Source organism: Columba livia, chromosome 14 (genome assembly GCF_036013475.1).
Source record: "Columba livia isolate bColLiv1 breed racing homer chromosome 14, bColLiv1.pat.W.v2, whole genome shotgun sequence".
Lineage (NCBI taxonomy): Eukaryota > Metazoa > Chordata > Aves > Columbiformes > Columbidae > Columba > Columba livia.
Window position 1 is genome coordinate 6,799,655 of NC_088615.1, and position 12,281 is coordinate 6,811,935.

The 12,281-nt window shown below is 50.5% G+C and overlaps 1 protein-coding gene across 1 annotated transcript; it reads left to right on the plus strand.

Moving 5' to 3' along the window:
- The first annotated feature begins 2,303 nt into the window (after positions 1 to 2,303).
- Positions 2,304 to 7,151, plus strand: ATOX1 (antioxidant 1 copper chaperone). The gene is made up of 4 exons (XM_065029753.1): positions 2,304 to 2,506; positions 3,611 to 3,686; positions 5,020 to 5,177; positions 6,927 to 7,151. Exons 1-3 carry the CDS (start codon positions 2,501 to 2,503, stop codon positions 5,151 to 5,153), a joined length of 216 nt encoding a protein of 71 aa, XP_064885825.1. The 5' UTR covers positions 2,304 to 2,500; the 3' UTR covers positions 5,154 to 5,177; positions 6,927 to 7,151.
- Positions 7,152 to 12,281: the final 5,130 nt, after the last annotated feature.

A 12,281-nucleotide genomic window follows, 5' to 3' on the forward strand; every position in this document is an offset into this window, starting at 1 on the left:
ACACGGGCTGGCTTCCCCTGCCCATCCCCAGGATGCTCATGAGGCTGCTTTTCCTTCACAACTTCTGAGCAGAGCAGACAGGTGGATCATCTGCCTCAGAGGAAAGACAAGCCAAGCAAGAACATTTTCTAACCCACCTTGCAATGCCCAAGTAGTCCTGCAAAGGAGGAGAAAGGCTTTGAGGGTCACAGATCCTTCCTTGCCAGCAGGTGCTGGTCTAGGAAGCCCGAGCAGAGAGGGGGGGCAGGACTCAGACAGTCTGCTTGAGCCAGCCAGCTCCCAGAAGGCCATGGCTTTCCATTTGTTTGTGTCATGTCCCATCCCAAATGTATGACACAAAGCAGTCAGAGATGTATATCACCCTATATATCACCCTATAAAAGTGACTTCCTTCCCCACCACCACCACATCCCTGCATGCTGCCTAAATCCCCCTGGCTATGCCTTGCAGCTAGAGATACAGTGGACTGGCACGGGGCCATGCTCAGCATTAATATCCTTCCCCCCACACACCCCAGCTATTTATAGACTAAGCCACATTGCAATCTGCCAGTTCATAAATCAGTAGCGCAAACTTTTGCAAAGTTTAACATGAGACCAGTGACCCAACACTAGAGCCGTCCAAAATAAACTCTGCCATGGGGACCCCAGGCACCTCTTCCCAGAGCAACAGAGGAATGGGTAATGCCTCTTTTATAAAAAGGTCAGTACAACAAAAGGTCCCTATGGGCATGAAAACGAATGGCCTTGCTCCACCCATGCAGAAGGAAAGGCATTTGCATCATAGAATCATAGAATCATAGAACAGTTTGGGTTGGAAGGGACCTTCAAAGGCCATCTAGTCCAGCCCCCTGCAGTGAGAAGGGACCAACACAACTGGAGCATCAGAGAAGAGGACATTGGTCCCAAGGATAAGGAGGTGCAAGTGAAACATCAGATTTGTCATTCCAAAAGCACTCTGGAGATAAAAGAGGATGCACAATAACAGGATCAGTAAACCTATCAAGAACAAGGAGAATCGCTTTTAATGTTGTTCACAGCCACCCAGCATCACTTCTCTTATCTCTGCCGTAAAACTTAGCCATGGCCATGTCAGAGACGAGACACTAGGAACCTTAAAGATGTGTCCCATCTTAGGCAGAGCAGTGTCATCAGCCTAGCTAGAATACTACAGGATGTGAAACCGTTCTGCTTAGTGTTCCTGGCAGGGGCTCAGCCTCTTCAGCATCAGCTCAGTGCGAGGGGAAGGGTTAGCCAAGGCCAGCCAACATCCCAGGATGCAGCTCTAGTTGATGTGCTAGCAAATAACCAGAAACACCCCAGTTATTTTTCCTGCTACACGTTAGGCTTCTTAATAGAAAGATGCTGAAGCCCAGCATAGGGTCAGGAAATACCACCGCCCAAGCAGCTCTGCGAGCTCTTCACCACCAACAAAACAACAAACCACCTCAAAACAGACACACAAACATCTTCAGGGACCACCATCCTTTCTCTCATCCTACTCTGAAGTGGAGACACCCCCCGCCCAAACCTCCCTCATTCAATAATCTAGTCTACCAGAGCTCTCCTAAGCCAGTAAATCTCAAAAACCTGAAAAACAAGAGAGTAACAAGGTTTCTGAAGCAGCCCAGCCAACCCTCAAGCCTCGTGCCCCATCTTTATGAGCCTTCCCACCTTCCACTGCCACTTTGTGCTGATCCTCAGCCGGGCACAGGCAGGTGCTGGCAGCAGTTGGGGATCCACACTGGGTACAAACCCTCCACCACTTTCTCCTTAACCCTTTCTGGCGTCTCACGTCCTACAATGGCCTCAGCCCTCCTCCCACCTCGGGCTTCATCCTCGCCCAGAGGCACACAGGTCCAGCGGCAGCCCCGTGGCATCTCCTCACAAGGACTGGCGGCATTTTAGGATCAGAACGGGAAGAGAAACACAACCGTGAGAAGTGGGGCCGCATTTCAGCAAGAAAATCCTCCTAAAAAGTAAACGCCATTCCCAAAAGGCTACTAAAAGCAGTTTGGCCAGTGTGAAGAACAGGCCAAAGAGTGTCTGAACACCCGCATCCCATGGCTGACGCCAATTCGTGTCAGTGCAAACAGAAACCACCAGCTCCAAAACTCCTGGTGTGCTGAAACCTTCTCTGTGCAGCCGCCTCCGGCCTCGCTGCCCTGCCCGGGCTTCTCTGCAGCTCACCCCGGTGAGCCCACGGGTGGCGTTGCAAAACCTGAAACCCCGTCTTGGCTGGAGCTGCGGGGTGGGAGATGAAGGCGGCCGGCGTGATTCCGCCCGTGTGAGGTTACCGAGAGGGGCCGTGGTTCGCCCCGCCGCTGCCCTGGTGTGCGGGAAGGGGCAGGCCCGGTTCCCCGGGGCTGGGGCCGGTGCGGGGCTGCCGGGCTCTCCGCTGCCCCGGGGGCGCTGTGCGGGGCCGGCGCTCAGGAGCCGGGCGCGTCCCGCCCCTTCCTCCGCGCCGCGCCGAGAGCCGGGAGCCGCCGCCGCGCTCCGCCATGCCGGTGAGTGCCGGGCCGGGGGGGCGCGGGCGGGGGCGGCCCATCGTGGCCATCGGCCGACCCTGGACAGCGCCTGGGCCCGGCTGGGTCGGGCGTCGCGGCAGGCCGGGGGCCGGGAGAGGCCTGTGTGGGGCCGGGGGAGGCGGTGGGGCAGGAGGGCGCTGCCCGTACCGGGAGCAGCCGGCGGGGTCCCCCAGCCAGCGGGGCTTGGGCGCACAGGATGGCCCGGGGTGCGGGACCCTGCGCTGGGACCCCTTCTGCCCCATCCCGCGGCCCCCTTCCCGCACACCAGCCCCCAGAGCACGCAGGGCGTTTGTGAAATAAAAATCAGAAAAATTATAATTACTCTGGAAAATCCTATGGGCAACGAGCTGCTCCCAAACTCCAGGGTGAATTGTGCCAGTGAGGGTTTCAATGGGCAGGGGGGGCAAAGGTCGTTCTGAAAAAAAATAATCGGCTGCAAGTAACAAACAAGCAAATAAATAAATAAACAAACAGCTTTTCTTTTTTAAGGAAAGTAAAAAGCATGTGCAAGAAAAGGAAATTAGGATCCATCAGGTGCTAAAGGTTGAACGCGATGCTTAGTGTTACAGGCAAGCACATAATGTTGACCCGGTATCTCTCACAAGTATGAAGATAACACTGAGGCCCCAGTGGAGGGATGGAATGAAAAAACAGCACTAATGTTCCTTAATTTTTTGTTTTGTTGCTGTTTTTATGAGTGTATTATGTTGGGAACTAGAGGCTTTGTAGACACATGAAGAATAGGATGGGCAAGCACCAAAAACCTCGCAGACTAAGTCAGGATGGAGGCAAGTGGAGGGAGTCCAGCAGGGTCCAACCACTCGCGCTCACGGTGGTCCTGCTCTGAGCAGGGGCCAGGCAGTCCCCAAAGACCCCTGGGGTTACGCTGTGAGGGACAGCACAAGGGCACCGTGGGGAGCAGCACTAAGAGCTCTTGGTTTTGCTGAGGATCCTGTAGTGGCATGTGTGGACCTTTTGGTTGGGGAGGATTTAAACCCACTTCAAGGAAAAAGTGTGGAGGATGAGTGCTCATGGTATGTTGCTAGCTGTACCTTCCCTGACTCCTTGTCTGCCACTTTTCAGAAACACGAGTTCTTTGTGGACATGACCTGTGAAGGCTGCTCCAATGCCGTCACCCGCGTCCTGCACAAGCTGGGAGGTGAGTCAGTGCTGGGTGTGTGACAACCAGCTTGCCGGAACAACGCCAGCTCCAGGGAGGACGTCACCACCCTGGGGTCCTCTGTCTTGCGAGGGTAGTGCTGTGGATCAAAGCTGAAAGCGGCTGGTTGAAAACCTCTGCTCCCCACTCTGGTCCAAGCCTGCCACTTAGTCAGCAACGAGTCGCTGGTTGTTAGCAGGACTCTTGTGACCCTTGGAGGAATGTCAAGAGAGAGAGGAGCTGCCATGGCTGCAGGTGTCTCTGACTCAGCAGGGCCTCATCCTGAACCCTCTGGGAACAACACTTAAACCCCACTCAGGCTACCAGAAGGGAGGTGGATGTCCTGCTGAGCGGTGTTCCCAAGGAGGCCTGGGCTATCTGTGGTGCTTCCATAGATGTGTCATCAGCAGTCACAGTGAAGAGCTGCTGAGCAGAGCACTGGGTGGTTGCCTACATAGCCTGTTTTTAATACCGCCTGGAAAATTCTAACCCGTGCCTCCTTTACACTGGCATTACTGAGAGAAGGATCTAGCCTGTACTCACCAGTTGTGAGGAGCTGTCATCCTGCTCCTCTGTCCTCACCACATGAGAAGAGCTTTCAGTCACCAACGTGAAGGTCTTGCAACTTCTTCCACACGCCATGATCAGGCTGTGGTGATCCTACTTTTTCTGTGTGTGGTTGTCAGCACCTCCATCACTCTTCAACACACTGGCCAATATCAGCCTCATGTGATGATGTGGCAGAGCTCTCAAAGCTGATACATACCTATGAGTTTTCTGAAAATATGTGGCTGGATAGACACTTCATGTCCAGTTCCTTTCACTGGGCTGAGAGTGGCTCACCCTTATTAGCTACTGGGAAATCCACATGGGGAATGCCTTTTTCCTCCTGCTGTTGGCTGGTATCACCACTGAGGAAACCTGTCCTGACCCTGTCCTAACCCCTACGCTAACTCCCTCATTAGTCCCTATCCATGCTAAACCACAGCACAGGCTGAGCTAGTTGGAGATTATAGTGGCTGGTTTAAACCCAAGTCATTCTGCTTATTGCATGAGTGATTGTGTTGATCCAAGGTGGTGTGAGCAGACAAAAGCAGTTGAGAAGCTGTGGTGCCTGGTGCAGATCTATAGATCTGGCTTCCTTCATACCACTGCTAGCAGGACGCCAGTTTGGTTGTGCTGGCTGGTGGTGGCATCAGGCTCTGCTGGCAGCAGGCACACATAAATTTGTCTGGTGGCCTTGGGAGCATAAATGTATGAAGGTGAGCTTCCCATGTGCTCACACCACTTGGCTTCTTCTAGCTGTGCCAAATTATTTCACTTTCCTTTGTAGGTGTTCAGTTTGATATTGACCTGCCCAACAAGAAAGTGTGCATTGACTCGGAGCACAACGTTGACACCTTATTGGAAACCCTAAAGAAGACTGGAAAGAACGCTTCCTACCTTGGGGAGAAGTCTGTGCAGTAGCCTTGCCTGGTGTGAGGCAGCTAGGTATATACCAGGTGTATGAAATGCTGAAGAGAGAGATCTGAGCTTTTTCCAGCTCTCCCAGTAAAACAGGCTGCTTCCTGGGAAGCACAAAGTAGGAAAGACCTGCAGGTCCAGCTTCAGTAAAGCCTTCATATTGGTGAAGCAGCAGGACCACGTACAGCCAGCACCGTTTCAGTGTGGGACCCCTTAGCTACTCTGCAAAGCTTGTGTGATCCCAGCCATGGCTGCAGTGGAGAGGTAGAACACAGTCTCTGTGCCATTCCCAGGTGAACCTAGAGTTGCCAGAGTGTATCATGCATGAAAATAAATCCAAAGATATTCACCAGATGACCAGACCACGTGGTGACACCTAACAATACCAGAGAGGGCGATGGGACACAAAGACCCCTGTGGGTATATGATGCAGGGGGTTGGTTGTTGGCACAACCTCCAACACCTGATTCTGTTGATATCACTGTTAATCCTCCACTAAACTTGAGGATGGAAAAAGAGCAGCACCTTCATGGACATAAAATGTTGGTTTTCAGCATAGCTCCTGGTGCAGAGTCCCTGGCCAGCAGGACATCTATCCCAAAGATAACCTAATTGTTGCAGCCTGTCAATTATCCTAGAGTCGCAGCACTAGGAGAACATGTACAGAACTCTCCCCTGACTGTGAAGGGTTCATTTGCAGACAGGGTTCATTTTCAGTGGAAAAGAATGAAGTGGAAGGAGAGGGCTGCCCACTCACTGCAAACACTGTTTTTTAGTGCCCAAGATTATGATATTGTGTCTCTTAAGACCTTGTTTCTGTCAGTGGAGCATTCTAATCCAATGACATTGTTTTTAAGTGTTTCAAAATGTTTTGGTCATCACAAATACCCAGCACAAATGCACTGAATCCAGTTCATGCTGATTTAATTCCCAGTCAGTAAATTAAATCAGAGATTTGCACTAGCAGGAATTATACTGATACAAGAAAGAGTTGAGCTGATACTAGTGTGTGTATGTGCAATAGATCTGTATTGTTTTAATAGACTTAACAGGTCTGAAATCTGCAATTTGTATCATTTGAGCAAGCTCCCAGTGCTTCTTAGAAATTGTTTAAAATCATAGCTTTAATTAAATAACATTGCTATTTAAAACAGAGAGAGTAACATGCTCTGAACTGATTAGTGCCTCAAATAGTTCTCAGCTCATAGTATTGACTGCAAGAGCTGTTTTCAACTTGCAGGGACTTGACTGTGTCTCAGCTGCCTGCAAAGTTAACCATTACAGCAAAGCCAGGTTCAAATAATGGGGATGTGTCCCTTTTTTCCCTGGCCCTGTGATCTCACCACTTTCCTTATATTACATCCAGGCAGCTAGGGAGTCAGTTCAGGTGGCTGACTGGCAGAACGTTTCTCTTGATGCTTTTATTTTCCTATTGGATTTTAACTCAAGCTATTTGACTTACCCAAGAGTCATAAGATCCTAAACAAAGGAAGCGGGTGGTTGGACTGCCCTTGCTAGTAGTTTCCTGCTAGAACACTTCATCTGTCATTGGAAAAAAGCACTGAATTTAAGTTTTACACCACATTTCCCTCCATAGGGAACATTTTTAGGGGTTCACCTATGAAAGCAGGGAGGGAGGTTGCAAATCACTGGCATAGAGCTCAGGTGGATGGTGTTTCTTTGGCTTGTGACCGGCAGAGGGCATCTTTGTATAACGTTATCTCCTCTGTGCCTTGGTATTTTTAACATATATTTCTTTGTTTATTTATTTTGCAGGAACTCAAACATGACTTCAGCAAAAAGATGGCTTAACTTTTACATATCTCCCAGCTTGCTCTGTCATTTGACCTTTACTACCCTGCCAGCTGTTGGAAAGCAGGGGGCTGGCAGGAAGAGACCACTGTATCTTGGGCTTTAAAAGCAGAGAGATGTAGAGAAGGAGGTTATATACTGTTTCTAGTCCCACAGTAAATCAAGGTGCTGCTTCTATCTTTCAGTGCATGTCTATGTGTCTTGTGTGTCTTTGTATGCTTTAAGTGGTTTTTCTGTAAAAGAGATGGCTCTAAGGGATGGGAGCTACACATTACACACAAGACAGGTCTCCCAGGAAATTGCACCCATCTTTAGAAGCTGACTGCAACCTCTGCCTGAGGGACATGTCTCAGGAGAACTGAGCTTGAACATCGCTTAAATGCAGGGAATCTGTGTCTTGGCAGATGTCTTTCCATCACAAAACAGGTGAACTTTCCATTTGGGATGCAAGTGCTGGGAAGAAGGGACTCTTATAGAGCCTGTAGGTCAAGGATAAGCAAGTGTCCTTTAAAGCTAAATGGGGCCACGAGTTACTGGACCCCAGCAACATGTTTGAGCTCAAAGGCCAACAAAATTGCAAGCAGGAGCAGGGAACATGGACTCAGCATAGCTTTAGTACAGTGCTTTTAAGGGCACTGCATGACCTATGTCATGTGAGAAATCACTCCAGATCAGTCCCTCTTGCCTCCTTCCCTGCCCACCTATAAAATTTAAACCAAATAAGTAATAGCATCATGGGGCCCTGATGCTGGGCAGGATCACCGAGTGCTGCATGCACCCACAGACAGAGGAGAAACCCTGTGCTGATGAAAAATGCAGAAGGGATGGAGGAAAGAATGTGGGATTCTCTCCAAGGTCTCTTATTTCTCAGCTCAGTGACGAGTATTACATTCAATTCAGGTTTCAGCCCAATGAATGGATTGCGTGTGTCCGTCCCAGTCTGCTGTCTCTTGTTTCACCTGGGAGACACCTTCCATGCCTACCAGTTACATGTGAGCTGTGACTACAGAAAGGAAAGCCAGCTTAAGTTTGAAGGAAAAGGTTACTCTAAGAGATTTTTCACACTTGTAAATTGAGATTACTTTTGACATTGTTGCAATTTATTCTTTCCTAGAGAGGTTTAATACCTCAGAGTCCTTCTTTACCATTGATCTTAATTGCTGTAGATGCACTTGCAGGAGCTGGAGACACTGTTAATAACCGTTAATAACTTTTTAGTTTAAGGGAAGCTAAAGGATAAAAGTCTAACATCACTGCATTGTTTTTTTGCTTTAAAATCTCCCAGTGGTAGGAAGTTTCCAGAGCCAAGGCCCAGAACCACAACCTATTTCTGCCTTCTGCCTGTGCACTCAGATGCACGGCAGGACACCTCCGGGGTCCCAGGCGAGTGAGTGAATCTCTGCCTGGCCCCCCATCCTTGCTGCTCTGAGTATCTGCCAATGTCAGTTATTATTTATTGCTTTCAGCTTCCTCCGGAGCATGGCCAGTGCATCCACCGGCAGCTGGTTGCCCAGTGGCTCTGCTCTGGGGACAGTGGGCTGGGGGGAGGATGTGCGCTGTGGGTTTGGCGTGGAGCTGGGTGGCTCATGGTGGCACAGCTGGCCTTGCAGCCAGCAGTCCTTGTGGCGTTTGCTCTCTGCCAAACTGGCAGGTGGGACCAGCAATGTTGTGCCCACAGAGAAAAACTCACAGTCTGTCTTGCTGTAAACCAGGCTGCTCGTCCTTGATGTCTGGGCTGCAGCTTATGCTCTCCCCCAGCTGCTCTGCTCTCCTCTCCCTGCTCTGCTGAAGCCTGTTTTGGTTAAAGCCCACTTATCTCTGAGCCAGACACAGAAAGGTTTCTACCCACAGCCAGCCAGGAGGTTCGTGCAGATACCTGAAGTTTCAGCACCAATCTGCAGGGCTGCAGACCTCCCCTCCACCGTTCAGCATGGATGGAGGGGCTGGACATTTCTATGAGGTCCTACCAGCTGCAAAAAAATGACATTGCAGCTTTGGGTGGAACGTGGCTGCAGTGATGAGCTGTGGTCATCCCACGCTGGCTGCAGAGTGTGGTGGGAATCCATGCCATCCAGAGGAGAGAGGAGCCACCCTTCACAGAGCCTGCCCAGAGCTGGTCTTCATCCACCAAAGCGGTGATGCGGACCCTTCCCCTCCTGGTCCCTGCCCTGGGCTTTAAGAAATGTCTCTAATTGTCCCTCACAGCACGCAATCATTGTGTCAGGGTGCTGTGCTCCATGCTGCCATTAGATCCTAGCGACAACCCTGTGTCATTTATAGCCCCTAGAATTTCCCTGTGGGCACAGCACGGCAGGGACTCGCCACAGATGCTTTGCTGAGGTATCCCTGCCACTTAATTTCCATTAGAGATTGTGTGTGCAGTGTTTGTGGGCTTTCATACCTGATGGCTCATGGCATTTGACGTGCTGCTCCTCACTCATGTCCCAGAGCAGAGGGGACAGAGGGGTGGCATGTCTGCATAGGCCACCGCTGGTGCCATACCCTGAGGATGCTGATGGGAATGAGCAGCTGGGAAAGCACCAAGGGCTCCTGTGAGCCCGGCTTCAGCCTTCTTTCAGCAGCCTCAGTGCTCAGACCCTCCCATCGCATCCCTCTTCCTCACCTCATCCCTCTTCCTCACCCTGGCCTTATGGAGAAGGGAAGGGAGCCGCGAGGGTTCCTCCTCCAGCCGAGGAGAGTGAAGCGCTGTGGTGGTCGCTAACCCCAGCACTCCAGGCACATTCAATGAAAATACCAAAGAACCAGGATGGTGCCTGTTAGAGTAGGGCTGGAGGATGGTGCCCAAGCTGCTGCTTGTTTTCTCCACCAAAAGCCAAGCAGGAAAGCACTGCATGTGCTCCCCCACCAACCTCGCAGGCTTATCAGGGGAACAGGACATTTCAACCAGACCAGACAATCTGCAGAAAGCTCTCTTTCTGCCTGTTTTACTTTCCTCAGGATAAGATAAGGTGTTTGGGGAAGATGACCTGCTGGTCCTGCCTCCAGGACAGCGAGAGCAGGAGGCTCTGCCCCAGCACTCCTGAAGCAGGAGCACAGGGTCCCTCACAAAAAGCCACCTCTCCCACCAACACACAGCTGAGTAATGACACCCTATGACAGCCCTTGCTTTGGTGTGTGGCCTGGGTTTGGGCTCATTGCAGCTGGGCTGGGGAGTTAAGGAGGGATGGTCAAGTCTGAACACAGCAGCAGACCTGCAGAGTGGCTCTCTGAGATGCTTATGGAAGAGCTCTGGAAGAAAAAACAACTCCTTTATAGTGTCTAAAAGAATAAGACAGCACCTCAGTAGCATCTCTTTGATCCACCACTGCCCAACTTCAAGACCTTCAAAATCTTTAGTCATCAGCTTGGCCTGAAATTGGCCCCCAGGTTGAACATCATGGAGAGAGACCCCAACAAACCTGCAGAGGTAATGTGATCACAATAGTTTCCACAGGAAACAAAGGCCAGACACTGAGGCTGTGAGGCCATTTTCAGACAAGGAAATGCTCAGTTTGCAATGCAAACAGGAAAGGGTGGCACTTGGAAAAAGAGCTTTCCTGTACCCCAGACACTCTGACACTGCAGGACATGCCACTGACTTGCTGGAAGAGGGACATGTCAGCCCTTCCAGCTGCAGGACAAGGTGGCTGGTGAGATGCAATTCCCTGCATTGCCATCCATGAAAAAGTCCTCCAAGCAGTGGGATTTCACCTTTGGTTGTTTCAGGAGGTTCTCAGCCCAGCTCTAGCTGAACTGTGAGCATCCATGAACTGCCTCTAACTGCGGCACCATTAAGAACTGGGCAAACCCAGATGGCCCAGCTTTAAAAGTTCTTTCATTTCTCTGCCTCAAAATGATCTTTGCCTTTCCCCCCCGTGGTGTTTCCAACTGAAGGCATTTGCTTTTTCTCACCCACCTCATCACTTTTGCAGCATTGCCCTTCTTGTAGTGCTGTGTGTCTGGGTGTTGTTTTTCACCCAGTGTTACGTTTCCCCACTTTTTAAACCAAAATCTGATTTCAGTGGAAAAGTCTACAGCCTCCAAAGCCCGGTCCTTTATCCACAAATGAAAAAGCTGCCTTGGTTATCCCAGAGCTGCATTAAGCACCACTGGCTTTTCGCTGCTTTCTAATTACCAGATGACAGGCAGGGGATGATTTTACCCAAAGGAGCAGTTGTACTCAGTTGAACCACCCAGTAAATGAGAGAATTTCCAAAATAGCACCGCAGGCTGCAGAAAGCAGACAAGGGATGGGAGATCCCCCTCGGTGCCTGCAAATGGTGATCCCTGATTGCTTGGAGAGGTAAATTGTGAAATTTCAGGGTGGGAATGAAAGGTTCAGTTTGCAACAATCTCAGGAATTCCACGGGCGTGCGGTGTCTGGGTGTTAAGACTGTTAACGCAGGGGATTCATTATCAAAAGATGGGGGTTTTCTAGTCTTATTCTGCTTTTAAATGTTTGCTGTAAGAAAAAATCTGCCTTAGGCTTTCACCTTCGCTTGCCTGCCTGCTCCCAGCCCAGGCACAGCAGCGGCAGAGCTGGAGATGAGCAGCCTGATGTGTGACTTACCGGCAGGATCGTACCCCCAGGCTCTTGGGGACAAGGCTCCCATCTGCAATGTTGCCCTGACCAGCTGTTCTTTGAGCTACAGCCATGTAGCCGGACCTGGAGGTCCCCATTGCACTGGGCTGGGCATCAAGAGCATCACCCTAAGTGCTTGTACGTCTCTGCTGTTGGAGGCCAAGCATGGTGAAACAGGTGGATAACATGGTTCCTTGGAGGGACTCAAGCTCTCAAGCTCGCTGGAAAAAGCTTGGTGGTCGCTCTGAACTGAATGTGCTGGTCTTGCATCTCTTCAATAAGGTCTACAAAGACCCAGTCTTCGTTGTTGTCGCGTTGAGGCCACTCTGTAATGTGTGATGTGCCAAGCTGTCCCGATGATTGCTGCACTGACACACAGAGCAACCCCAAAGGCTCTTGCTGGTTCCCACTCCCCTGTTGATACACGGAGATTCTCTGTGGGACCACCACAGTCATCTTTCCACATCGCATTTTCCAAAACAGCAAAACATGTGGGGACCTGACAGACTCTCCCTCCAACACTGTGGCAGCATAAATAGAAAAAAATAAAAAAAAAATAAAAAACAAACAAACAAACAAAAAACAAGCTTAATAAAGGACTTCACAACCAGGACGTGTGCACATGTGTGCTAGCCAGAGCACAAATATTTTCTTTCCGAGCTGCTTTCTACAAGGGTTCAGCATGGTGATCAAGGCTGGATTACAGAGCGAGGGTAGCAAACAGTTCCCAGCCCCTC

Bases quoted from the DNA above. Each gene is read 5' to 3' on its own strand.
- ATOX1 (XM_065029753.1), top strand. The intron at 3,687-5,019 runs GTGAGTCAGTGC...TTTCCTTTGTAG, and splicing joins CGTCCTGCACAAGCTGGGAG to GTGTTCAGTTTGATATTGAC.